The following is a 26,909-nucleotide window of genomic DNA, read 5'->3' on the forward strand; positions in this document are numbered from 1 at the left end:
ATGCATGAGGATGTCTGTGTTCTGCACCCAGATGGAAGGCTTGTACAGAGAGGCCCTCAGAGGTAAAGGCACAGTCCTTTCAGTGACCCCAAATTCCCACATGAACTGTCCCTCTGCCCTTACCTGTCTCACCTCTCCTCCAGCCTTCCTGCCTTGACTATCTCTGCTTCAGCCCCACTGGTCCCCTTGCTGCTCCTTGAATGCACCAGGCATGTCCCCCCATCCAGGCCTTTCTTTGCTCTAGCTGTCCTCTCCATTACAGCCACTCTTTCCCCAGATCCTCCCAGACAAACTCCCACACCTCCAAGTCTCCTTCAATCTCATTTTAATGGGCTCATACTGGCCCCCTATTTAATGCTGCATGTCCCTGCACATTCCCAATCCCCTTATCTTGCTTTCATTCTTTTTCACCTTCCAACACCTTCCAACACACTATGTGATTTACTTACTTGTTTTGATTATTGTGTGACTCTTTCCTTCACTGGAATATAAGTTCCACAGTTAGGATGCATCTGTGATATATCCTAAGTGCCTAAAACTGGACAATATTGTGTGCTTACTAAATATTTGCTGGATGAATAAATGAATGAATACATTTAAAACATGAATGGATCTCAAATAACGGGCTAGGAGTAGATTTTAGAATCATCAACATAGAGATTGTTGAAGATATATCATAGGATTTATTCCCCAGGGAAAAGAAGTGAGAAGAGAAATAGGCCAAAGACTGAACCCTGTGAACACCAGGTTTACGGTAAACATGATTAAAGAGGCCTTATTGAGGTAAGAAGTTAGAGAGTTGGAAAACCAAAGACCTCCACAAAGCTGAGGGAGAACAGAATTTAGGAAGAAAAGTGGGTGAGCATGGGTGTCAGTCACTCAGAGGGAAAAGGAGTAGAACTCAGAGTGACACTGGTTTTAGCACATAGGATATCTATCCATCCACGTAACCACCCACCCATCCATCCACCCATGTATGCATCTACTCACCTATCTGTCCATCTACCCACCTATCTGTCCATCCATCCATCCATCCATCCATCCATCCATCCATCCATCCACCCATCTACCCATAGATGTCTCTCCATCCATCCACCCATCTGTCTGACCATCCATCCATCCATCTATCCACACACCCATCCGTGCATCCACCCACATGTCTGTTCATCAATCCATCCATCCACCCTTCTGTCCATCCATCTATTCATGCATCCACCCACTCATCTGTCCATCCACCCATCCATGCACCCACCCACACATCTGTGCATCCATCCTTCTACTCCATCTGTCCATCCATCCATCCATCCATCCACCCACTCATCTGTCCATCTACCTATCCATCAATCTATCTATCTATCTATCTATCTATCTATCTATCTATCTATCCATCCATCCATCCATCCATCCATCCAGTTGGCCTTCAGTTATTGTGCCAGGAGTAAAGACACAGCTTCTCGTATACAGTGCAGAAAGGAAGGCAGGCACACATACAGTCATTACAGCCTGGCGTGGTAGTCTGTGGTCAGGAAGGTACAAAGTGCTATGGGAGAACAGAGGTGAGAACAGCCAACTCAGCATGGTGGGTTAGCATGGCTTCCTGGAGAAGTCGCCACCTGAGCTGGGCTGGAAGGATGAACAGCCTGGGAGAGAGAGTCTTGGTAGTCATGGGACAGAGGCCCAGGCCTGTGGGCGTAAGGGAGGCATGGGATGTAAACAACAACCTATTCACCAGGCTTCGACGATAAGCCACACTGGGCCTACGGCCCAAGCATGGTCTCTAATCAGGCCAGCTGCCCTGCACGGAGACAGCCAGGGAAGCAATGAGCCCAGGGATTGCCCAGCACCCACGTGGAGGAGGGTGGGGGTCAGCCAGGTCTTGCTAACTCTGAAACCTGGTTTCTGTCATTTTTTTTTCCAAATGACTGTCTTTCATGACAAGAATACAATGTTCTCACACGTTCAGCCTTACTGTCTTTAGTTCCAGACAGGCAGAATGATAATCTCGGCCAGCCTCTGAATCTAGACGCACTTTATGGCTCAGTAACTAAGACAGCACCAGTTTTAAAGGCAGTTTTCACAGACAGTTAGGACATAATGTCCATCAGAGCCTCTTAGCATCATTTTAAAAAAAATCTACTCAGGTAATACATGCTCATTAAGTTCTCACTTTATCTAATTTCCTTTTGAGCACTCATTGCTTATTACAGAGTGGTTTCTCTGTGACAGCTTCCTGATTACAAGAGTCGTTTCTACAAATAAGAAAAAATCCTCTTGCACCACACTGGTGTATTCTGTTTATTATTATTATTATTATTATTATTATTATTATTAATGCAGTTGTTCACTCAGGGCACATTTATTGAGCACGGTCTATTTGACCTGAAGGGTTCTAGAATGTGTAAGTCATGTGCCCGTCACCCAGCAGCTCCTGCTTACCCGGTTGGACTCCATAACTCCCAGCCGGCCGTCATGGGAGTTCAGGGTCCTCGACCCTCACCTACGCCAAGGCGGCAGAAATCAGGGACCTGGCTGTGTATCTCGTGGGAGATGGATTCTTTGTTGTCACAGAGTGACAACGAGCTCTAAATGATCCACGGTTATGTCACTAGGCTGGGGTCATCCAGGTGTTTGCCTTCCTACCTTCTCCCTGCCCTGTGGCCATGTCATGAATCAAAGGTAAACCTCCATTTTATGAACTGCGTCTTGACTGCAGCACAGGTAAAAGGTGAGGTAGAAGAGAGATGTGGACTCATTCCTGGACATGCTGAAGTGAGGGGCCCAAGATGGTGGACCATCTTCTCTAAGACTGCCGACAGCTGGGAGAATCCCAAGTGATCCCCTCAGCTCCTCCGTGCAGCTTGCTCTTTTCAGAGGGGACACTTCCCAGCAGCCATGTCACATACTAAGACCTGAAGTTCACCGACAAGTAAACTGGCTTCCTCCTCAAGCCAACCTAATCCCAACCACATAGAGTCTATGATGTCTTTTTGTTTTTAATTCCAAAGGAAGGGGCTGCTTCCATTTCTTATACAGCTCCTTTTGCAAATGAGTTTTATCCACTGGGCAAAGAATGGGAAAAGGGGGACCTCAGTATTCCTGGGGGGGCAGCTCTCTCATCCAGACCAATAGCTTTTGGGGGCCAGTGGCGTCCCATGCTGGCCAGCATGCTGGCCCCATAAACTGAGACTATTCCCTCTCTGTCTTTGCCCTCCACAGGAGACAAGATTTCTAACTACATGCACAGTTTGCGGTTGACAGAAGTACCCATAGGCCAGGACCCAGAGCAGTCTCATTTTTGTGGGAGGAAATCTGCCCCCTCAGTTGTGGGGTGGCTATTGCGTAGGGTCTCACAGCCAGACTTGAAGTCCTGCTCCACCCAGGAGACCCCAGACCCCCACTCGGACATCACCCTAAGTTAGGTATCCCACAGTCACGTTGGCATTTACATTTCTATGGAGTATTTCCAATTCAGTGAATGGGAAATTGTTCTGTAATTTCCAAAAGCAATTAATTATGGAGAAAATTTTGCACCCAAGGAAAACAAGAATTTAAAAGAACCATCAATGTGGAAAGTACCACACCAGACTGGAGTTGGACTTTTTTATCTCCTTCCCGAGTGGTTGTCAGTGGTGTGGGTGAGTGAGGTGGACCTGGCTGGCCATCCTGGTTCTGCTGGTTCTAGGAAGGTGGGGATTCCATTCTCCCAGGGCAGTTCTAGGGACTAAAGGAAATATCTATTCAAATGCATCAGCACAGTGCCTGCCACCTAACACCACAAACACTCCGTAAATACGTCCCTCACTCTTTCCGTAAGCTGTTATCATAGAGGAAAAAAAAGCTTAAATCCCAAATGTAACATGCCCCTCCCCCCAATAGCAGGCAGAGACCTTTAGAGTAGGCGTGGTGGGTGGGGGGGGTAGATTCTTACCGCTTGACACTTCTCTGCACCCACAGCGTTAACCAGCGCGTGGAAATGTCAGCGCCGTTATGTGAGACGATGTTGCTAAGCTTTACACGTCACCATCTTTCCAGCGTTGGACCGTTAGGGAAAAGTGGGGGGCAGAGGCGGGGTGGGGGGGAGACAGAGTCCAGAGGTGTTTGGAGCATGTGTCATCTCAAGAACATTCCTGTCCCGAATAGACCACTATTGACATACAAAGATACACAGTCAGACACGGACGGAGGTGGCCACGAAACTGTTCAGCCCAAAGGCTAGATTCACTATTGTTGAAACTGAATAGGCAGTGGGGGGACCCCTGGCAGCCTCTCGGGGCACGTGCTGCCTCAGTGACCCAGAGTAACCGTGAATAAAGGGTTCTTAGAAGTGCTGGGGTCTGAGTCAGTGATGTGAGCGATGCAGCAAAGGGCAGAGACTGACTCAGTGCCCCTGAGACTGATCCCTCCTGTCCTCTGGGTGGCTCTGTGCCGTGAATCATCCTGTCAGCCCATTAGGAAGACAGCCACAACCGGGGGCAGAGTCTGCGGTGCCAGGGACAGCGTGACAGGAATGCGTGGATGACGGTGACGGTGATGAGGATGACGAGGACAGCAGCATTTGTGTGACATTTACTGTGTGCCAGGCCGTGTGCCGAGCACTTCACCGCACCCCCCGAAACGGGGCTGTCACTAGCCCCCCGCCCCGAGTCACGGATGAGGAGGTCGCCCAGGTGGAGCCAGTGACGAGAGCCCAGAGGGCCTGTGGGCGACAGAGCCCCGGTTCTGTACACCCCGCGGTGCCCCCTTCTCCTGCGAAGCGCGCGCCTCTTGCAAACCGCCCACAGAATGTGTCCTAAGACGCTCGGCGGGCGTGGAGTTGGATACCTGAAGGGACTCTGTGCTCACGGTTGATTCCTCTTAAAACAACAATTTTAAACAAGAGGCCTTTGGATCTCATCAAGATAGGGCTTAAGTGCCCCTCACCAAACATCTTCCACTTCTTGTTAAAACAGTGGTTTTCCAGCTTTTTGGTTTCAGGACTCCTTTACACTCTTAAAATTACTGAGAATCCCAAGGGCTTTTGTGGCCGGGGGTGGGGGAGGGGGTTTGAGGATAAATCTGTTGACACTCTATCGAGAATCAAAGCTGAAGAAACGTTTACATATTTAGTACTTCATTTAAAAATAACATCAAGGAAAAAAGTAACACCAAGAAGCCCATTACATGTTATTCAAAATAACAGAACATATTTTTATTAAAAATCACTCTATTTACAAAACAAAAAATGTAGGGTGAAGCATGGCACTGTTTTACACTTTTCCAATCTAGTGTCTGCCTGTAAGATATCTGGGGTCTTATATCTGCTTAGGCCTTCAGTTTGTTGCAGCATCCCCACATCGTGTGACTTCTGGAAAAACTGGGCCCTCTCGTGAGAACAGGGAAGACAGAAAGGTAAATAAGACCTTAGTATGAGTAGGAAAACAGCTTTGACCTCACAGGCCCTAGAAGGCTGAGATTGCCGGGCTCCCTGGGCCTCACTTTGACAACTGCTGGCCTAGAAGGACCAGAACAGTCTTGGGTTGGAAGACGTGTGTGTGCACAAACGTTCCCACAGCATCCGTGAACTAGGACATTCTGAGTGTGTACCCAACCCGCTCAGCTCCGGCAGGTCAGAATGGTGAGGGTGGGAGGTGAGTGGGAGCAGGGTTCCAGAGCCCTTGCAGGTGGAAATTATACTGATCCCTGCAGAACTGCTAATTCCCATCAGCCATCACTCTGGGGCCGTGCGGCAGGCTGGCGTGCCTGGCCCAGCTGGGTTTCTTGCTCCGAGAGATGCCTTCCTGACGGGCAGCCCCTTCGCAGACAGCCCTTCCTTCTCTGTTCTAGCATGCCGGAGGAGTTCAGTGTCACGTTCTGCTCAGTCAGGCAGAACTCTAGGCTGATGTGTAAAACCCGTCTGTGTCCAGAAGACTCAGTGGCACTTTTCTCTTAGGTAGGAGCTCATGCCACAGGTAAGCCTCTGCTCCTTGGCAGGCTGGGTGGGGTGGTACACCTTGATGTGAACCATCTCAGGTGATCATTTGCCATGGCGAGAGCTGAAGGGTTATAATGACGTTGGACCTGGGAAAACCCTTAGAGTTACAAATGGCAGGAAACCTGGAAGTTTGAGGGTTTTTTTTGTGAGTGCTCAGCAGTTGAAATGCATACTGGAGAGTTGGCAGGCTCCCTCTGACAGCTTTGAACTTCTTAGGATGAAGGTCTGGGAGAGAGAATGCCCTCTCTCCAAGAATATTCACTCCAGCAAAGGATCTCGACACTGTCCTGCTAGAATACCTTTCTCAGGAAATAGACAAAAGCAAATGGGAAATACCTCTTCCATGTTCCAGGATCAAAAATTCAAGTTAAAAGATTTTTAGCTAAAAATAAGGCATATGGCTTGAGCAAATGTGCTTTTTGCTTCGCATACTGGCTGTTGGTTGGTTCATTCATTGGCTCAGCAGGACTGGAGTGCCAGGTGCTTTGAGGGACCCAGAGGGTCAGAGACAAGTGAGCCCTCAGAACAGAGTGAATGTGCCCAGCAGAGGGAGGAGAGCTGGACTCAGGTACCATCACTCTGTAGCAGTGGTTCTCCAACGTTAGCCTGTGTTGGGAACAGTTTCTGACTCATGAGGCCTGGGGGTGGGGCTTGGTAACTTGCATTTCTAGAGCATTCCCAGTGATGCTGCTCGAGTCCACACTTGGCCAGAGAGCCAGGATAATGTTGACCAAGTGACATTAGCTGATGGGCCTTACCCTGCTCTCAGAGGGGTCCCCAAAGCTGGGGATGAGAAGGAGCAGGCAGCCAGATTGGACCTGTGGAGCAGTGAGCAGGGGGCATAGGGGAGGACGGCATGTTGTGGCTGGTGGTAGCGGCAGGATGAGGACAGCAGTTCAAAGTGTCTGTGCTGCGCTCTTGTCCGGGTCTAACTGGAAGGCCGGGGGGATCCGCTGTGAAAGGCTCTGATAGCCCCCTGGGTCCTGGCACCTTAGGAAAAAGGGATCCTGAGAACTGGCTAACATGTACCCAGTAAGTTACTGCCTGAGCAGCCCCAGTGCAAGGGGGGAGCTTCCTTCTTTGCAGGGAGGACATAGACAGTTTGTTGTCCATAGGCTGAGCTGGGCCAGAGATTGAAATTCATTTGGCTGAGTTATGCCTGAAAAATACAAAGTAAAACAGAGGGTTTCGAGGCAATTATTTGAAAAGAAATCCTCCTTCCAGAATGACATTTGGAGCAATCTTTGCCCTGAACTATTCAAATGAGGAATGCTGACATACATGCTTTGCTTTGCTCTTGTCACTTTTTCCAAGTGGAAGCATCTGTGGTTGTCAGGAGGGAATGTGAGTGGACAGCACCTCTAGTGATGACTTGTAATGCAGATTACTCGAACACACACGGATGTGTGAGATGCAAAAGTGCTATGATTCCATGGGCCAAGGTCTCCTTGAACCTAGGCCTAGACAGTACACAGTGTGGGCTCACCCCTGGCTCACTGCTGATCGTAAGAGAGGGAAAGTGGAGGGTGTAGGTGGTGGGAGGCCAGACGCCATATCCCAGATGGACCGTATCTCCGTCCTTGACCCTGTCTCACCATGGCCACCACCTCACACACAGGGTCTTGCATTGAGGGTGTATAATGATTGTGTCATTGGGAGGTTGGTGCCTTGTGGGAGCCGTGTGCAGTCGGCCAGGCACTGTGCTGGCTGGGGCTGGACAACCACGCTGAAGATAAGCTGAAGATGAGCATGCTGGGAGCTGGGCGCCTGGATGCTCTTGCACCCTTAGGAGTCCACCTGGAAAGCCTCAGGCCTGGGGCTTTCCACGCTGCGCCCTGGCATCCCCAGGCTCAGAGAAAGCAGAAGGGGTGTTTTCCAGGTGGACAAGAGGTGCCACCAAATACTGCCTGTCCACTGGGTTCTGTTCCAACCTACGTGGGAGAGTGCCTCTGGAGGAAGCCAGGCTAGGTGTTCCTTGTCCACGTGGAGCAGGTGGGCCCACCTCAGGTGGCTTCAGAACCCCGTGGAAGTCCTGTCTCCATGTGGGGTCCGGCCCTCCCTGGCCGAGGCTCCTGATAATCCACTTGATTGCTCTACACGTGCCCTTTCATGGGAGCGGAGAGAGACACCTGCTCCATTACCTGCCTCACAGGACTCTGGGGGGACAGAAGAAGCCAGCACTGAAATACCTTGAGCGTAGTAACGGTAACATTCGTATCCGGCCCTTTTCTGTGCCAGGCAGTGGGATCCGGGCCTCAGCCCTCACCACATGGGCGGATGCAGAGATGAAATACAGCAGCAGGGACAGTGCAGCTTTGATCCCGTGGTCTGACTTCAGGGCTCCTGTCCTCTCCCACGATGCCCCACACCCACAAGCTCTGGGAAGCGTCCATACGTGTGTCTCCTCTTCCAGGAAGGCACCCAAGGAGATGGTCCCAGCCTGGCCAGCTCCTGCCAGATGCTTCCTGTCTCCGGCCTCAAGAGTGTTCTCTGCAGTCCAGAGAGGGCTGGTTGGGGAGGCTGCTGACTTCTCCCTGTGGGCCTGGGAAGCCCCACATTTTACACCCCTCACTTCTTGACTTCAGCAGCACCCCCTGGAGTGACTATATACACAGCCGGGGGTGGGGAGGGGGTGCTCTTTGAGGGAGATCATGGGCTGAGGGACTTCTTCACATAGCCGTGTTATGGAATTGTATTCAGCCTTACTGAACAGCAACAACAGATATTATTTTTTTATGTTTTTAAACTGCAAGCACGATTAAACCAAAAGAATGCCCACTCATTCTGTCATTACATTTTATTGGACCTAGTAAATATCACTTATAACCACTTAAATCAGATTTCAGCTTCTCAGGCACACAATTCTCATCAAAATGGCGGCAAAAGTCCAAGAACTAAAATTTAAAAATTGAACATTCATTCTCCTTTCAGTGTTGTGGGGTGAGTATGAGCTGGAGAATCTGTGGTTTCCTTTTGAAAATTTGGCTCTAACTCTTACCAGCTCCATGACTTTGCCTAGATGTTGACCTTTCTGGACCCAGTGTCCTCCACTGTAAAGGAAGGCTAATCTGGGTGGTCAGGCTGTTGTGTGTTCGGTGACACAGGCCTACAAAGTATCGCCCATAGTGACCGGCTCTAAGTTAATGCGGTTGCTGTACTATTAGTACTGTGTCTGGAGAAGTTAGACGTGGGCTGAGGTGTCTCCTCTCCTGCTCTGTGCCAAAACCAGAACACCAAGATGTCCATGATGAATATCGTTCTCTAGGTGGCTGGAGCCATAGTGGGCGGCACTTGGATTCATTCATTCATTCATTCATTTATTCATTCAGCACTCAATCAGGACATATTTGCCAAACATCTCCTTTATGCGGGACACAATCCTAAGCTCTCAGGTTCTCATGGCAGAGGCAAGACTATAAATAAAGTGAGGACGTAAAATAGGAAGGGTGGGAGAGAAGATGTGGGCAGGAGGGCCAAAGTGGGCGCCCTCCTTGGGGCAAAGAGCCAGTGGGCAGAGCTGCTGGGAGGCTCCCAGGAGACCACCTGAGAGCAATGGGAGTGGGTCACAGGAAGCCTTAACCTCACCTGGTTGGGTAGAGTGGTTGAGTGAATGGCGTACTAGAAAATGACTTATGTGGACCTTGGAAATCAGCCTCTGAGCCCTAAAGAATAAAGGGGGAAATGTTTTAAATTTAGCGGAGAGCTTTAGGGAAAATGTGGAAAATGGAACTGGGGGTGTGGGGGAGGGGCTGCTGTTGACAAGAGGACATTCAACGTGAGACTGGATTACCAAGGAGAGTTTTGGATATTCTGGAAAAGGGGGAATTATCTGATGGCAATGGAATAAGTGATTTATTCTTTTGACGTATAACACCACAATTCCCTGTCTCCTGAGCATTGGCCCAACCCGGAAGGAAGATATTAGGGACTAGTTGTTTGCTGAGCTCAAAGTCTCTGTTGACCTTAAAACAACTTGCCTGGAAGAAAAACGACCTAGTGTATATTTACTATTGAACATAATTTTCCTTAGGAAGTCTGCAACCCTATTAAAGATTAATAGGGAATCTTATTTTCATATGTTTCTGCTTAAAGTCTGTTTGTGCAAGTGTAGGCTGTTAGCCATTCAGACATCCGTTTACCTTCTTCCCCCACCCCCTCCCAGGGCAGGCAGAAGCTAGGCTCCTTTAATGTACGGAAGGTAAATTAACATTCTGCTGAGCGGAGCTTGGAGCTTGGGGCTCAGGTACCACAGAGGTATTTAGCGCTGGTCCTTTGGGGGTAAGGGCAAAGGGAGGAATTTTGCAAATTATTAAAGTCAGGAGAGCCTGTGTAATTTCAATTTTTCATCTTCTGGGAACCCCCAAAGAAGCAAGGTTTGACTGAAGGAGGCCAGGCGGCATTTGGGATAATTTCTAGAATTTACCTGTGTTTCTCTAAAGTAATTAGAGCTCAGTTTCTCTGGCTCTAAACATCATGATGCAACACTTCTTTCTGAGGGGCCAGACAGCACCTTCCTAAATTTATACAGGCCTGATGCTAGCCAGCTCAATAGAGGACCACATCTGGGGACCATATGTAGTGACCTGTGGAATTGTCTTGACCTGTTTCTGTGAATGTGATTCCACTGGCCTATAAGACACATTTCTCTGCTAGGAGATGTGGAGGACTCACAAGAGACATCTCTCTTTGGTTGTAATGGTAGGATTAAGCCTGATGTTAATCATGAGTGTGTTGAGCCTATGTAGACTTGAATGGGTGGATTAGTGATCTCAGGACAAAGCGTTTCATACGCCATATTATTAGCAGAAGCATTCTAAGAAAAAAAAATCAGTGTGACTGTCTTTACCCTAAGGCCTCATAGAGGTCTCAAGAGCAGTATGGACCTCCTGGGCTGGTCCAGAGCAAAACAGAAGACACAGCGCTGACAAGTCCTGTCCTCTAGGAATCTGGAGGTCATACACAGGTGCTCGGTGCCTGGTACATTCATCTTCCAGTAGCACTTTGAAGGACTTACTGTCATTCAACTGGAGTAATCAAGCTCCAGAGAAGTTAAAGTACTCACCCCAGATGCCATGTTTAGCAAGTGGTTGAAATGAAATTGAAGCCCTGGTCCATTTTCAAATTCTGTATTCAAAACCTCCACTGCGCGCTGATTTTTAGCAGTGTTTTGTTTTCTGTCGCCACTGTGGCAGATTACCGCAAACATGGTGGCTTTAACACAAATTTATTCTCTTACATTTCCAGACATCAGAAGCCATACACGGGTCTCATGGGGCTGAAATCAAAGCACCCGCAGGACTGAGTTCCTCTTGGAGGTTCTTGGGGCAAATCCATTTCCTTGACTCTTGCCCATATGCATTCCTTGACTCGTGGTCCCTGCCCCCATCTTCAAACTCAGCAAAAGCTGGTCCAGTCTTTTGCGCATGGCATCTGACCTCCTCATCTGCCTTCTTCTTCCCCTTTTAAAGATCTTGTGATTACATGGAGCCTACCTGGACGATCCAGGACAATCTGCTCACTTCAAGATCTACGCCTATAATCACACATTTAAAGGCCTTTGCGCCATGCCAGGTAACATATTAACATATTCCATGGTTCCAGAGACTACAGTGGAGTGTAGACATCTTCTTCTGCCTACAGTTTTTCTGCTGAGGTGTGTTTTTAATTTTTGCTATATCATGAATTGTAGAACTAGTGAGTCCCCGATCGTTGCTAGAACGCACAGAGCCCCATATGTGGCTTTCCTCTAGCACACCTAGTGTGCACTCCGCAGCAGCTCTACCCCTGCCTCTGTCTGATCTTTCAACGGCCGCAAACACCCTCACTCATCTTATATTTATTCTGTTGCATCAAGTTACATCTGAATGCGTCTCAAAATTCTTTTTGAAGTGAGAGTGGGCATAAATAATGCGGTGAAACCATGGTGGGTGACCTTTGCTGCCCCAGGGCTCCTGAGCAGTTGACTCAGAGCTTCTCAGGTTCCCGGATGAACGTAAGGCGACTGCTGTCAATCGGTTCCGAAGGTGGAGGTGTCTGCGGAATTTTATAAAGTAAATTCATACCATGTTGGTCTAGAGTTTTAAGATATGGCTCTACTGGTGAAAGATTGGTTGAGCGTCTAGATTTCTGTTTCTTCTTGTGGCCAAAAGTCACAACACTGATACCTGAAGTTCCCGTGCAGAAATACGGAAGGCTTACTGGATAAGATTGACTCTTAAAAGAGTTTTAGCTTATTTGTCACAGACCGCTATGGGATATCTGAATGCTTTATGATTACGTAACCATCCAGAAAACCTCAAATTTCTTTTTTCCCTCAATTTCTTCCCATAAAAACAAGTACTGGCAAAGCTAAGTTTTCTGCAGAAGGACATCTTGCAGCATGGATAATACAAAACAACTTGATTTGACTTGGCAGTGCAGCACAGGACTGTTTGCAGGGTTTCTGTGCCCTGGTATGACTTACAGTCTGCTTACACTATGACCATCATTGTGCCGTGGAGAGATTGGTGAGGGGGGTGAGGGGAGGAGTTCTGGCCGGAGGGCAGCTCTGGGGCATCCGATCCAAGGCTGCCAAGAGCTCCTTCACTGTTGGAATGGATTCCCTTGCCCACTGCCAGAGCTTGCTTTTCAAATTTGCTACGTAGAGATTAGCTGTCAAACCCAGTCGGCCAGTCTGCAGCTGTTGACTGATAGGTGTCAGTGCTCATGCAAGGTGGCTTCATGAGGGATGCCGAGATCGATCGGACGCTGACCTGGATGCCCTTCAGGGGGCTGCCGCTGTGTCACGTCCTCAGAAAGGCTAAGGAAACATGGCGCCTCTGCCCTGCAGCGTGCTTACACCGAACCCTCACCCTGGAGGGACACCCCAAGTGGGACACGTGGCGTGGACTAAAGCCATGTGTGACTCCACCTGCATTTCCTAAAGTCCTTCCTTGGTAGGACTTTGTTACAGCACTGTGGGTCAAGCCCAGAGGGCAGTGACCATAGCCTCCTGTGACCCTCAGGCTGGGCCAAGAGCTACCAAGGAGCTGGACAAGTAGCTATGATCAGGGTTCCCCAGGGCTAGTGAGGAGAAGGGGCATTTGTATCAAGATGAAGCTGAGCAGGGATTTGGGAGGAACAGGCCAAATCTCTCCTTGGCCACAAGGGTCGTATTGTCCCAGGAAACAGAGGCCTTAGGCAAAGTTTCTTGGACTCCACAGTACTCTTTCCCCAAAACAGGGGGCCGCAGTTTGGCTAAGTCAATGAGAAGTGCATCAATTGACCGAGGCTTTCATCATCCCACCAGGAGTGGAAACCCACATTAAGGGCCCAAGAAACTCAAGATGTGCAGAACTTTGGGTATTTGTGCCTGGGTGTGTGAACCTTCCCCAAGGCTTTAGCCCCAGAGTAGCCACACTCACTCACCGGCCTGGGGAAGACCCTGGCTTTCTGAAGGGTGGCCTGAGCTCCCCCAGCTCTGCAGCCTGTCCCCCAGAGAACATGCTGGGCTTTTGCTCCAGGAAGCCCACATGCACAGCACAAAGTGGGGAGCAACAAGGCAAGAAAACACCTCTGCAAAATGTCTTGAATATAGGCTCTGATTTGCAAGAGGATGCTTTCCAGATGTGCTCTCCGGTAGGCTGCTGGGGAAGAAGGGCTAAGGTAATTTTCTAAAAACAGAACGAGAAAAATCTGTTTTGTGTCACCGTACCAGAAAATCACCATTGCAGAACTCTTGCTTTGTCATCCCGGCTCTAATATTAGCAGCGTGTTTTTCAAATTATTTTTATTCTGCATAAGAGATGAGCAGTATTAACAAACTCATTGATACTTAGTCATTTAAAAAATATGTCTTTCCCCCTAAAGCCCAGGGGAAAAAGTAGCTTTTCTTAAAAATGCCTTTATTCTAGGAGCTCATCTGACTGAGAGGCATTAAGTAACACCACAGGATTCCTGGCTTCCGACTTCTCAAGTCTGTTTCGGTCAGAGTCGCTCCACAGATGTAGCCTCAGTATGGGAGACAAGGGGCGAGCAGAAGGCAGGCAAGGGTGTACGTTCATCTGTGTTGAGCTTGCTGTGGGTCTTTGCTGCAAGGGCTTACCATTGGAATGGACCAGGATTTGGGAACAAAAAAAATAAAAAATAAAGGGATAGGAAATGAAAATGTGGTGGGCATCGTGTATTCTGGGTCCTGGGTGAGGAGCTTTACAGAATTGCCCATGAGTTCTCACAGCAGCCCCATAAAGCGACTGTGGATGTCATTCGGCCCATTTTCCAGGTGAAGAAACTAGTTAGCTAAGGTGTGAGAGTGTGAAAGGTGGAACTGGGGATAGAGACAAGCATGTTTCCCTCTCAGGCCTGGCATGCTTTGTTTCCTCTGACTTTGTTTCCTCTAATTAAGCAAACCTTTCCAGGCTACATGGCTTGCATTGAAAACCGAGACTTGACAGCCCTTGTGCTCACACCGGGGTCAGAGAAAAATATTAGTCATTTCTTACGCAAGCAGATGAATAAAGAGATCCCATCCCAAGGTTCTGGGTTTCAACCGGTCCGTCAAGTTCTGCAGTCCTGAATGGACACTGGTGCCACCCCCAAAGCCCCTCAATAAAGGGAAGCCTCATTCATCGGTAGACTCACCACCCTCAGATGCAGGGTTCTGGATGCATCCATGGCCCCTGCTGGACTCCCGCATGCCATTCAGAGCGCTCAAGGAGGCTGTAAAGTCAGCGGGACAGCATTCGGCTCTGAAGAACCATCTGGCCAAATGGTGGGAGAGGGAGAGCAGTTATACACTGATGACTTAAATCACATCCCTGGGAACTTAAGGCCCAGCCCCCTCTGCATTTTCCCGTTCCAGGGCTGACACCTGCCGTCTGCCACCACCCACTGTGTGACTCTGAGCAGGAGTTTCACCTTTTTGGCCTTCAGTACTCTTGCATGGGAGATGAGGAGATCCACTGGAAAAAATCTGGGTCTCTGTACTCAGAGGAAACCCAGTGCCTAGACACTGAAATCATGTGTCATGCAAAATGGAATCATGGGTGAAAACAATAATAATGCTTTGAAAATAAGTGCTCTTTTTCTCCTGAGTATCTTCAAGTGTCCCTAGATTGTATTGCTGAAGTGACAGGGAAATCCAAGAGCTAAGTAGTTCAGCAACGACTGTGGGAGTTCTGAGTAGTTCGTGTTAGAGGCTGGATCTCATTCAAGACCTCATGATTCTGGTTCAGAGCTCTGTTCCACCAACCACGCGGCTTGTGTCCAAGTATGGGATTCATCCTGGAAAAAAACATTAAAAAGATATAGGATGATCCAGGAGGAGTTAAACGGCGCATTACTAGTATTTTTTTAACCTGTTTACCATAATACCATTTTCCTAAAAATGTTACAGAAAAAGTAGGTAAATGATTTTCCCCCCACTGTCAAAAGACCATCTGCTGTTTGAGAAGATTCTCCTAGATTTTATCATTATAATCATTTTTCTATTTCCAGTTAGCAGCACGCTTCCTTTAGTATGATCTGTTTGGCATAAACCACGGTTTTCTCTTCAGCAGATTTCCTAAGGCTATGTTGGCATTTACCGACGTTTCCTCCTTTTTGAGGGTGGGAATTTTTCTCTTTCAGAGGGACATACGTTTCTACATGAGCGCCTATTCATTTCCTTTTCATTTTCTCAGAGAAAAACCATCAGGTTCATCTCTGCTTGTAGTCATGGAGATTTCATGTCTCCAGAAGAAATCCAGTTGTGGAATTTCTCTGTTAATCCCACACTGGACGTTTAAGCTTTTGTGTTTGGATCCGTGCAGCCCAGGCAGGGGAGCCACCGAAGCGGGTTACAGCGTGACTCTTTAACCCAAGGCGGGCAGGGGAAGTGTGTGCAGCAGGGCTGTCCTGGGATGCTGGGGGCAGGGGCATAGCAGGTGCTCAGGCCATGGCTGGTGACTGGACAGGTGAAGATCTTAGGCTGGAACCACTCGCGAGATGCTTGTATCCCCCGGTGTCATGAACTCAGTATAGCCACATCTTCCTTGCAGACCTGTCCTCCCCTGCGTCCCCCCACAGCACCGCTGAGCTGCCTACACCTCGACTCTGCCCTTCCTTTTCATAGTCTTGACCTCCATTCTGGTAAAACCTGTCTCCTCGTGCATCCTCCTTTCTTCCTCTCCTTCAGGCCGTCCGATCTCCCCACTGGCTCCCCACTGGCTGCAGTCTCCTAAGTAACCATCTCTCCCACCACAGGCCAGTGTCCTGCCTCCCCATTGCTGCTAGAACAGTGAGAGGCCAGGGTAGGTCTCAGCAAATCTTTGCTGAACGGCAGAGAGACCCAAAAGTCTTCCTAACATGCACATCTGATCATGTTACTTCTCTGTTTAAAAACCCTTCAGTGATGGGTATTAAGGAGGGCACATATTGCATGGAGCGCTGGGTGTTATACGCAAGTAATGAATCATGGAACACTACATCAAAAACTAAGGATGTACTGTAAGATGACTAACATAACATAATAAAAAATTATTTAAAAAAATAATAAAAAAAATAAAACCCTTCAGTGGTTCCCAGTGGTTTTAGGATAAAATCCAAGCTCTTAGGTCATTCAAGGCTTTTCCCATCCTTGCCACCATCCTCACCCGTCTCTCACCATTCGCATCCCCTGGCTTGGCAATCTCACGTGAACAACTAACAATTTTCTGGGTGATGCGTGTGTTAAGTGTAGTGGTTGCAAGTGACTTCTAGCTCTGGAGTCAGATCGAGTGCGGTCGTGTTCCGGCTCCACCACAGAGCTCGACGACCTGGAGGGAGTTCACCTACACGTTCTTTGCCTCAGTTTCTCCATCTGCAAAATGGGGCTGATAGTATCACCTGCTAAGGTTGTGGGAGTACTAAATGTGCATACATGTCAAGCCCTTAAATCAGTCTCTGGCACATACAAACATTCCATTCTCGTTACTCTGGGAGTTCTCCAAACTTGCTGCCTTTATCATGTGCTGCTTTCTGCCTGGGATACCCCCTCCACCTTGGTCTGACAGACCCGAGCCGTCCTGTGACTCTCAGTCCCAATATCATGGCCTCTCTGAAACGAACGTCTGTAGCCAAGGAATTGTTAGAAGCTTAAGTTGTGGCATCACCATGTGTGGCATTATATCCTGGTTCTACTACTCACTATTTTACTCTAGTCTAAACTTGCTAAGCTGTCGGTTCCTCCTTTTTGAAATTCAGATAAGAAAATAATCGTCTCTACCTGATGAAGAGTTGTCAGGGGAAAATATCAAGTAAAGACATACCTAGCATATACTCAGCACTTCATGTTAGATAGTATTTTTAGTATTGTGCTCATCAATATTTAGAAACTCCTTCTGTCCACTGGCTCTGTGCATCTTAGCACTGGGGTCTGTGCTGACCATCTTCTCTCACAAATCAGCCTGTCCGGGGTTCTGCTCAGAGCAGTGTATCTGGTTTTATCCTCCCAATCAGGGTTATACTCTCTGCAGCAGACTGACTCAATTAGCCTTTCATTCCAGAGTCCAATTGTGAGTCAATTCTGAGGTTGTTAAGCAAAATGAGTCTGGTGGCATTAGCCTCGCGCTGAAGGATGGTAATCCGCATCACGGTGCCGTTCCGTTAACAGTCTGCTTGAGAGACTACAAGAAACAGGGACTTTGGAGACAAAGCGACCTTTTGTCCATCTCTGGGGGACAGGCTGGAAGTGCAGGGCGGCCAGGTCAGAGAGCTGCTCAGGTTGTGGGCAGAGCTGGAAGCCCAGCTGCCTGAACCACAGTTGGCCTTTGCAAAGTTAGAAGCCCAGCAGCACCAGATCATTAACTTTCATGACCAGGAAAATTCTTCTGAAATTAACACTCAGTCCAAGCTGGATGCCATTGGAGCCAGTTGAGTAAGCCTGAGCCACCTTTAGGGATTTCCTCGGAAAAATAAATCCTCTAACCAGGCTACAGAAAATGGCCAGGTTTTATGCCCTTCAGTGTGTTCAATTAGAGTCAGAAAACACCAGCAAGGCTTAGATGGTGGGAGATCCAGGCGTGCATACAGACGCATGCCTCCATCCTTTGGAGGATCTCGCCAAGCCACTTAGCTTCGGCACATGGCCCTGCTTGGGAAACGGGATGAAGGGGCCTCTCTGAGGACTATCAGGTGCCGTGCAAAGAAAATAAAGGCGAGCCCCAGCGTCTGCCCTGGAGATCGACAGTGATGGACCCGGGCGTGCACAGACGGAGTGCCCAGATCAGTGCAGATAGGGGGGCAGATCCCTTAAAAGGGTTCAGGGAGAGCCCAGTCCCTCACCAACACCCTGCAGCCTTTGCAGTGTGCTGTGAACTTAGATGCTTTCATTGGGCCTTTTAACTCCCCTCTAGTTACAATTGTAGTAAAGGAACACATAATGGGCTTCCTGCAGACCTTTTACAAACCTCTGGGATCTCCACACACGCTACCTCTACCTCGCTCTGCCACCACGCAAGCTCGCATATAACCTAAAGTATGCTAAGTAAGCACGGTTTTTTGGGCGGAAGGAAGTAAAAACAGCCCTATGTATGCTGGCTGCCAATTTGGGTAAGCTGGAGAGAAAAAAGCTGAGACAACCGTCCATTGTCTCCCATAATTGCCGGATAATTTAAATTCTCTTGAAGTCCATTGTGTTCTTCACTCAGAAGCAGAGCTGTTGTCTGCTGAGATGACCTCAGAAGTGGCCCCGCTCTCATTCAGGGTTTCTCCAACAATATCCTCTTCAGATTGAAGAACAGCCAGTTGGCCGCAAAGAGCCCTGTGCCTCCCCGGACCAGCATGTCTGTGGCCCCTCTCCACCTCTGGGTCTCGCAATTTCGCTGCCACGCAGGGCTTCCCAGTGGATTTCTCTGGCCCCTGGGCCGTTTCCAAACTGCAGACAGATGCAGCAATTGGTCAGTGGCCCCTCCAGGCACCACATCCCCCGGAAGGCCCAGTCACACAGTGAAATAGTACCTAGAGTGGGCATCACGTGTCCCTCCTGCTTTTCCCTTCGGTTCTGGAGAGGCGAGCTCCTCCTCAGTGTCACTTGGCTGGAATCAATCCCTGTCCCCTGGGCTGGTGATTGAGAGAGAACTTACAAGACAAATACACGTATTTTTAAAGCCAGCAGGAATTACGGGAGCAGATGGGCTGTAGGATCCTATTTGGATGCCAGGGACATGTTTCTGTATAAAGTAAATATTTTCCCAGTGTGGATCTCTGGTGAGTGTGTAGAGAAGCATATTTCCTAAAGATGCAAATAAGTCTGTCAGAAATAAATATTGAATGGAAACTTCAAAGCATCTAGGTTTCTCCAGCTATAGGCCCTGAAGACTTCTCTGCAACTAAGCAGACACACAGGTGGGCAAAGGGCTGGGGCAGGGAGGGGACAGTTGGGGGGGTGGAGAAGAGGGGGTGCTAACATCCTAAGAGCTCACACTTTCTATATATTTTTGGTGCAGGAAAAGGTGTATCAATGAAGGAACAAAGAAAAGTTGCATTGGTCCAGAAGTTTAGAGTGTTTCCAAACTCACCGCTTGTCCTTTCTTCCCACTGCAGATCTCGCCTTGCGGATTTTTTTACCAACTGCCAACCTGAGTCAAGGTCTGCCAGCAGCTGTCTAAAGGAAAACTATGCCGACTGCCTCCTCGCCTACTCAGGGCTTATTGGTAAGACTGGGGAGAAGCGGGACGGGAGGGAAGTCTGGCTTACAAATACTCACAGACTCTTTCCATTGTAGCCTACCACTGTCTGTGAAAGGGAAAATCGCCCAGTAACCCTCTGTGCTGGGGTTTTGATGTTAAGCCCTATAGGACTCACCTGCAAAAAAAGGAAACCCAGGGATCATGGCCGTGCAAAGGCAGAGGCAGGAAGCAGGGAGTATCACAGAGCAGGAAGACGACCGGTGTGGGCTCCTGAGAAGCATTCCTGGGGGGAGAACCAACCACACAGAACAACAGGAGAAAAAAACAAACATGGCTGCGGGAGAGGGAAGCAAGTGAACCCGAGTTCATTGAATTAGGGCACTTGGAAGTCATTTCATCTGGGGAAATAAAAAAGGCTGTTCCCCAGAAATGGAAAAATAACCTCTAACTACTGGGGTCCTTTGCACCATTAATATTCCTGGTAAATCAGTTCCTGGTGTGCAGGGGGGGTGATGTAGCCTAAAGTGTTTCCCTGAGCACAGACCTAGCAGAAACTGTGTTTTCTGCCTCTCCAGACCTGAGGCTTTGGCAGAACCAGGTTCTCGGCACTCAGAGCAACAGTGCAGTTAGGGTACCAGTGAGTGAGAAGAGTCAGAAATTTGTGTCCGTGGCTAAAAGGGGCAGGCAGGAAGAAAGGCAGGTGCTCTGGGGCCTGGGGCCTGAAGAAGCCTCGGTGGCAGGGCTCCGTCACGATTGACATTTGAGGACAAACACGGAGTGAAGGCTGTGGAGGGGTGAGGGAAATCACACTTATCAGAGCGTGATGGCTCAGCCAGGGCATGTGTTCCTGCCACCATCGCACAAGTCATGAGGCAGGAAGAACTTACCACCAAGAATGACAGTACAGACTCAATTTTTTGTTGTTGCCAGAGTGTCTTCAGCAAGAGCTTTTGGGAAAATCAACGATGGTACTTAATGTGGGGACATTACAAGTGCCGGTACACTCATCCCGGCCTTTTTTGAAAGGATACTTGTGTTCTCTTGGGCAAGACCTTTCACCAGTGTTGTTTACCATTTTTGTGGCTGTATCCCAATGAGTGTATCTTCCTTGAGTCAATATTTCAAGTTTGCATCCACGCTTTCCTTTTCTTAAGTAAGTTGGTCTCTAGTAGGGGTTACTTATCAACTATGGAATTACAGGTTTAAGAAACAATGGAAATAATTAAGCCATGCTCATTATAAAAAGTTAAAAAAAATACAGAGAAACCCAAAGAAGACAGTAGGAAGGATCTACAGCTCTACTCCCAGACATAATCACTATTAACACCTTAGTCCATATCCTTCCAAGCGTATGTGCTCATTAATTCCTCCATGAGTGGCCAAGGCACAGGGCTGCCAGGCATTTCTGGCTTGGCAAACCATCATGTGCCCAGGATGATGAAATACTCAGCCTGTAATGGAATGACATGTTGGAAACAATGTATTTTACAGACCAAAATTTATTTCCCTCTTGGGTCTGGATCTTTCCCTCCACACTGTCATTTTGGGTTCTAACGTCTTTTAGGACAAAGCTTGTGCCTACTTCTTCCATATGTCAGGGATCCATCATGGTGCCCTGTGTTCAGTGGATACTTTGTAGACACATTTTAACTTCTTGACTCAGGGTTGGGGGTGCCTTTTCCTTTCTCATCCAAAGTTAGCTGCTCTGTGTCTGCTGTGGGTCAAAGTTCCCATCCAAGGTAAAATGTAGTTCAGATTGGTAAGGAATGTAGGGCAAAAAAGATATGTCCTTGACCCTGAAGAGCTTACAAAGAATTTGTTTTTCTATTTATGAACCAAATACATCCTGTGGCTCACTGACCACCTATTACTTCTTACGTCCCCCAAATACAGAAAAGCAGAAGGTTTCTTGGCATGAATAGGCATCGCCTGGTGCGAGCCACCCAGGAGAAGACATTTGGGTTGTATTAAGTATAAATGCGTTGTTTATTTGCACCAGCACGGAGCTCATCAGAAAAACCATGAATATAGGAAGATGTAGGCAAGAGAGACCACCCAGCATTTCTTTGAGGACTTTGAGGACTATTGAGACAATACTCTAGAAGCCATCAGCTTAGAGAATTTCCACTGTTTATTTCCAGTTCCTTCGCAACTTGGAAGATTTTATTCAAATCAGTTGAGAGTCTGGTGAGCAGAGGCCTCGTTATGTATGTTCCGGATGTGGGGTAACCCAAAGGATAGCTTCTAAGCCTCCCTGTGCTACTTTGAAGAAGGCATTTGCTTCTAAGGGAAGTGGATGCAAAGTCCTAAAAGGATTTTTAAGATATGTAAAACCAGTTCTATTTATGAAGATTAATGACATTTTCAAGAAAATGCAAGGAATTTGGCAACTCATGCATTCGAAGTTAATTCTCTCCCACTCCGTAACATCCATACCATTTGGGCAGAAAAAAATACCTTAAGTGCAGCTCAAGGAGTTCTGTTATAATTTTTTAAGTAAATGTGTAAATTATTTTACGCGCTCAAGATAAATTGCTGAGAAAATGCACTGCTTAACATAATTTCCCACTCAGCAAACTCAGCGTTTGTAATTATCCGCGGTGCATCCGCCATCAGAGGAACATTTGTTTCTTTTTAGGCTACAGAAAAGTCTGTACGATCACATAAGAACAAGATGCTTGTTTTTACTTTTTTAGGTACAGTCATGACGCCCAACTACATAGACTCCAGTAGCCTCAGCGTGGCCCCGTGGTGTGACTGTAGCAACAGTGGGAATGATATGGAAGAGTGCTCGAAATTTTTGAACTTCTTCAAGGACAATACTTGTCTTAGTGAGTTAAAAAAAAAAAAAGGAAGCAAACACACAAACACGCTTTCTTCTGTGTTCAAGCTGTACCTTCGTGTTTCTTGTGCCTGCCTTTTCTCTCTCTCTCTCTCTTGCTTTTTCCTGCTCGCTGATGGTGAATCCAGCGGCTCTTGGCCATACTACGCAATGCAGCAGAGCGGGTGGGTGCTGCCAAGTCTGTGAATCCAAAGGCCTAAGAGAGCAAGAGATTCAAACAATGGAGGGTACATTATGTCAGATAGAACACTTCTACCCACAGATCAAATTTTGATGTTGGCAACCAGCACAAAGTCTGTTCCAAAGGTTCTTAAAACCCGGGCGCAATATGCGATGTGAGAAGCTCAGACAAATTAGATGGGGGTAAGCCTCCAAGGGCTCGCTGAGAAAAATTAGAACGTTAACGTCAATAGCCCCCTGGATGTTCAGGGTTGGCTCAGAGGAGAAGCCACAATTCTTGAGTGGGATAAGCTGGCGATGTAGCCAGGAGCCTCAGGATGTCAGTTATCTCGGGAGACAGAGATGAGTGCCTGGGGTTGCGGGGGGGAGGTTGCTTCTGCTTGGAAATAGTATCAGTTATTATTGCAGTTTCCTTCAGGCAACATGGAAACCTGTTTCCCAAAAGGAGAGGGATAGAGAGCAACGTACAGGTGTGAACAATGGGCGTTCATCAGACCGTGCCAGGTCTCCCTTCTATCCACGGAGATGCGCAGGGCTTAAGGTGACGGTCCAGCCGAGATGCTTGAGTGCCTCACTCTCATTTCGTGGCAGCCACCAGTAATTTATTGGGTGCCTTCAACTCACTCTATAGGGAGTGCAATATATACATTATCTCATTTACTGTAATCTGCACGAGTGTCCTAGGAGATCTAGGTATGAGCATCTCCATTTCACAGTTGAGTAAACAGCTGTTACTCACACGGGCCCTCCGTGCCAGAGATGGCTCTGAAGACCAAGTTCCTTCTTCTGCAGCCCCTATCCCCTGAGGCTTTTGTGCCATGCCTGATATGAAAGGGCCCATTGGACGAGAACATATGGCTGAACGCTGGGGACCAGGTGTGACTTCCTGGTGAGAGATGTTGGAGCCAGCTTCTAGGAATTAAGGTTTAGCCACCCCTCTGAGAGCCGTGACAACGGTCCATGATGCTTTGCTGTACAATGACTGATGACTGGAGAATTAGCTAACAATTTACCATGTGTACATGGAAAAGCTTTTAAGTGTTACTTATTCTAAAACCTCTTTATCGCTTCCTTTGTTGAGAAGACAAATCTAAATGATTTGCTTACTAGATACTTCAGTAATGTGGCTGTAACCAAATGTTTTAATCATCTTAAAACTAACACAAGCTTCTGGACACCTAAATGAAACTGAAAACCACAAAACTAGTGGGAAGTATGGAGACATTTGCTAAGACATTGGGCATACCATTGAACTACCTCGGATCTCTTGTTTGGCCTGGACTTAAAAAAAGAAAAGTATGCATATATCCTTCTTTTCCACATCCTGCGCAGTCTTTTGGCAGAATGCAGGTTTTAATGAAGATAAAGCAATGACAGTATAGGTCAGCGTGAGAAAAGATTATAGTCACACTGGCTGGAAAACTGCTCCCTCGTGGAGAAATTAAAGGTGTCCCTGCTTAATAATATTTTGGTGAAGGGGAGACTGGCCTGGCCTCTTTCTGCTAATGACTTTTCGATAAAAATAAATACATTTGGTCTCCAACAGGGACCAAAGCCAGTCAGAACTTTTCGTAGTCATTCCATCTCTACTTTGATGAGAAGGGGCACGGCCCACCAAAGACACAGTGCTGTCAATTCACTCTCTTGAAAAGGCTCTAGAGTAGAAGGAATTGAAATTTGTAGATTCCAACCCAAATGCCGAACCCAGTTCTCCTGCCTTCGGATTAACCAGATCTCTCCCAGATTCCTCTATCACTAACACAACATTAACTGATTGTTTATTTCTGGTTATTGGGGGGAAACACAGTTATTTTTAAGCCAAAGTACATGGCCAAGGTGAGGGGAAGAGAGAAGAATGAGCTGGAGATGGAGGTAAGACAGGAGTTACTGTCACTGGGGTCTCTCTCCAGATGCCACCTCCACCTCCCTGAACCTCTGTATCGGAACCACACTTCCCCCCCATTCCACCCTCAGCCATGCTTCATTTCCTCCAGGCATTTCTCAGCACCGAATGTATTCTGTATTTCCCTTAGTACCTCCCCAGCCAGCATGGGATCTCCATGGAGGTAGGGGCTCCCGTCTGTTGCTACTCTCCTTGGTGTTCGCTGCCGCATGCCCAGCACACAGCGGCACCTGGCAATTAGTCCATGTTCCATTGACATTTGAGGAAATGAATGAGCAAGTGTGTAGGCTCCCCAGGCAGCAAGGCAACCACATGGGAAACTCAGGTAGTGCCACTAAATGGCAGGGGTCTCCTGAATCTGTGGCTTGTGGTGGTGGTGGTGGTTCTGGGTCGTTCGGGGAAACTCGTCCCCCATGTACCTCTTTCTCTGCATTGTACCCACCCATTAAGCCATGTAACGTGGCTAGGAACATAAAAAGCATTTATATTAATTCGAAGCTGTTTCTTACAGCCTAAAAAATGTAAAGTTTGAGAAAACAAGCTTCCAATTTGCTGAAGTTAAAGGATAACAATTTTAGAACAAAATGTCACTTCTAAGAGGAAGATTAGGCTTAAATTATTCTGTCTTGTATATCGGAAAATGCCAGCTAAGAATCATATATTAACAATTTGCACATTCAGGTCTCAAATGGAGGAGTTTGATTTCTTATACAATGAATATGAAATAAAAAATTCCTAAAGCCAGGCCAAATCCCTGAGGACCTGATTAAAAACTGTTTTTAATTCATTTTGGGGAGGGGAACAACACACAACCAATTTACTCTTGCCATAAAAACAATCTAATCCCATGAAATTGTAATAAGCTTTTAAAGTTTTACATTTTAAACTTTTCATTTAAGCAGGGCTGCTCCTACCTAATTATGCAGATTTTGTTTGGAAGACTGGGAGCAGAAAGGGAAAAAATAATCTTACTTAAATTTTCACTATATATTGATGAGATTTGGGGTAGATTTTTTCTTTTAAAGAAACTGGTTGCATCTGTACTTTGAGCCATGCCTGGTCATAGTAACTGCTCAGAACATGAGCGGGGTGCTCTATGGGAGTGAGTTGTATCTTTTGCTGTTTGATTTTACTGCCTACCAAATTAGCATGGATGCCACCAAGTGCCTCATAATTAGGGATATGTTACTTTAAAAAAAAAAAAAACACTAGTTATCTTTTAGTATCGCATTTTAACAGAGTACAGGGATGTTCTTGGAAGATGGAGCAACGATTGTGATCCCCCCAAAAACAACAGATTCGAGGCTGGGTTTCAAAGCACTTGACTGATGAGTATTTCAGGGCAAAGATCTTGCTCAGCACCTGGTACATAAATAGGAACAATATTTGTTGCGCTTTGAGCATAGCTAAGTGTCCATCTTGGGGTTTAGTGAATGGATTGACTTTTGAGCACCTGACCCGACGGCTGGCTCTCAGCATGTGTAGGGTGGAGGGATGGATGGGTTTTGTTCAGGGAAGTCTAATACTGTAATCAGAATTTCTAGTGTGCCTCTCTGGCTTCATGTATCCTGTCTGTTACATTTGCTGCTTGACTTTGAAATTGGATTTCCTCCTGTTTTACTGCAGAAAATGCAATTCAAGCCTTTGGCAATGGCTCTGATGTGACCGTGTGGCAGCCAGCCCTCCCAGTTCAGACCACCACTGCCACCACCACCACAGCCTTCCGGGCCAAGAACAAGCCCCTGGGGCCAGCAGGGTCTGAGAATGAAATTCCTACTCACGTTTTACCACCTTGTGCAAATTTGCAGGTAAGAGCGGGGGGCCAAACTCCCCTTTGGAGCTCACTTGTCAGGGGTAAGCACGGACCAGTTTCCTGAAATGCATTCAAAGATAGATGGCTAATGATGGAGGGCTGCTTGGGTTTGAATCTTAGAAGTGCATTTTAACCATGATAAATGGAGATTGTGAAGTGCCACAGAGCGGTAGAAAGACGAATGGACTGACTCCCATTTGCTGGGAGTATGACTTTGGTTGGGATACCCAGAGCTGGCCTTGGTGTCTTCCTCTGTAGAATGAGGGGGCTGTGTAGAAGAATCTTGAAGCCTTCTGTGTGTGGAGTGAAGAGTCGAACTGGCTATTGAGTTATTTATTATGCTTATTCTGTGTTCTCTACAAAGCAGCAGCCTGTTGAAAGAGAAGGTACTCTTGGGTTGGTTGCCACCACTGTCATTTAAACTCAACATGGAGTATGTAACTCTGTCTAAAAGGTTAAACCAGAGACTGTGTCACTAGTGAGGCATTAACTCCAATGTAGGGTCCGTATGGCTTCGTTCTTCCAGAAGCAGAAGAAAATGCTTTTCCGAAGTGGGAGGAGCTGGGTGGAGTGAC

At 47.5% G+C, this 26,909-nt stretch overlaps 1 protein-coding gene across 11 annotated transcripts in view; it reads left to right on the top strand.

The window, feature by feature from the left end:
• Positions 1-26,909, top strand: part of GFRA1 (GDNF family receptor alpha 1) — a 203,825-nt gene that overhangs the window by 149,705 nt on the left and 27,211 nt on the right. For 8 of the 11 annotated variants that reach the window (XM_044382180.3, XM_048218726.2, XM_026494209.4 and 5 more), the window contains 3 exons: positions 19,511-19,620; positions 22,293-22,427; positions 26,148-26,329. In XM_044382180.3, the coding sequence (XP_044238115.1) occupies positions 19,511-19,620; positions 22,293-22,427; positions 26,148-26,329 (427 nt within the window). The remainder of the gene's footprint in view (positions 1-19,510; positions 19,621-22,292; positions 22,428-26,147; positions 26,330-26,909) is intronic. The other 3 variants (XM_057308517.1, XM_057308518.1, XM_057308519.1) reach the window with 1 other exon arrangement.

This window comes from Ursus arctos, unplaced genomic scaffold (genome assembly GCF_023065955.2).
Source record: "Ursus arctos isolate Adak ecotype North America unplaced genomic scaffold, UrsArc2.0 scaffold_7, whole genome shotgun sequence".
Lineage (NCBI taxonomy): Eukaryota > Metazoa > Chordata > Mammalia > Carnivora > Ursidae > Ursus > Ursus arctos.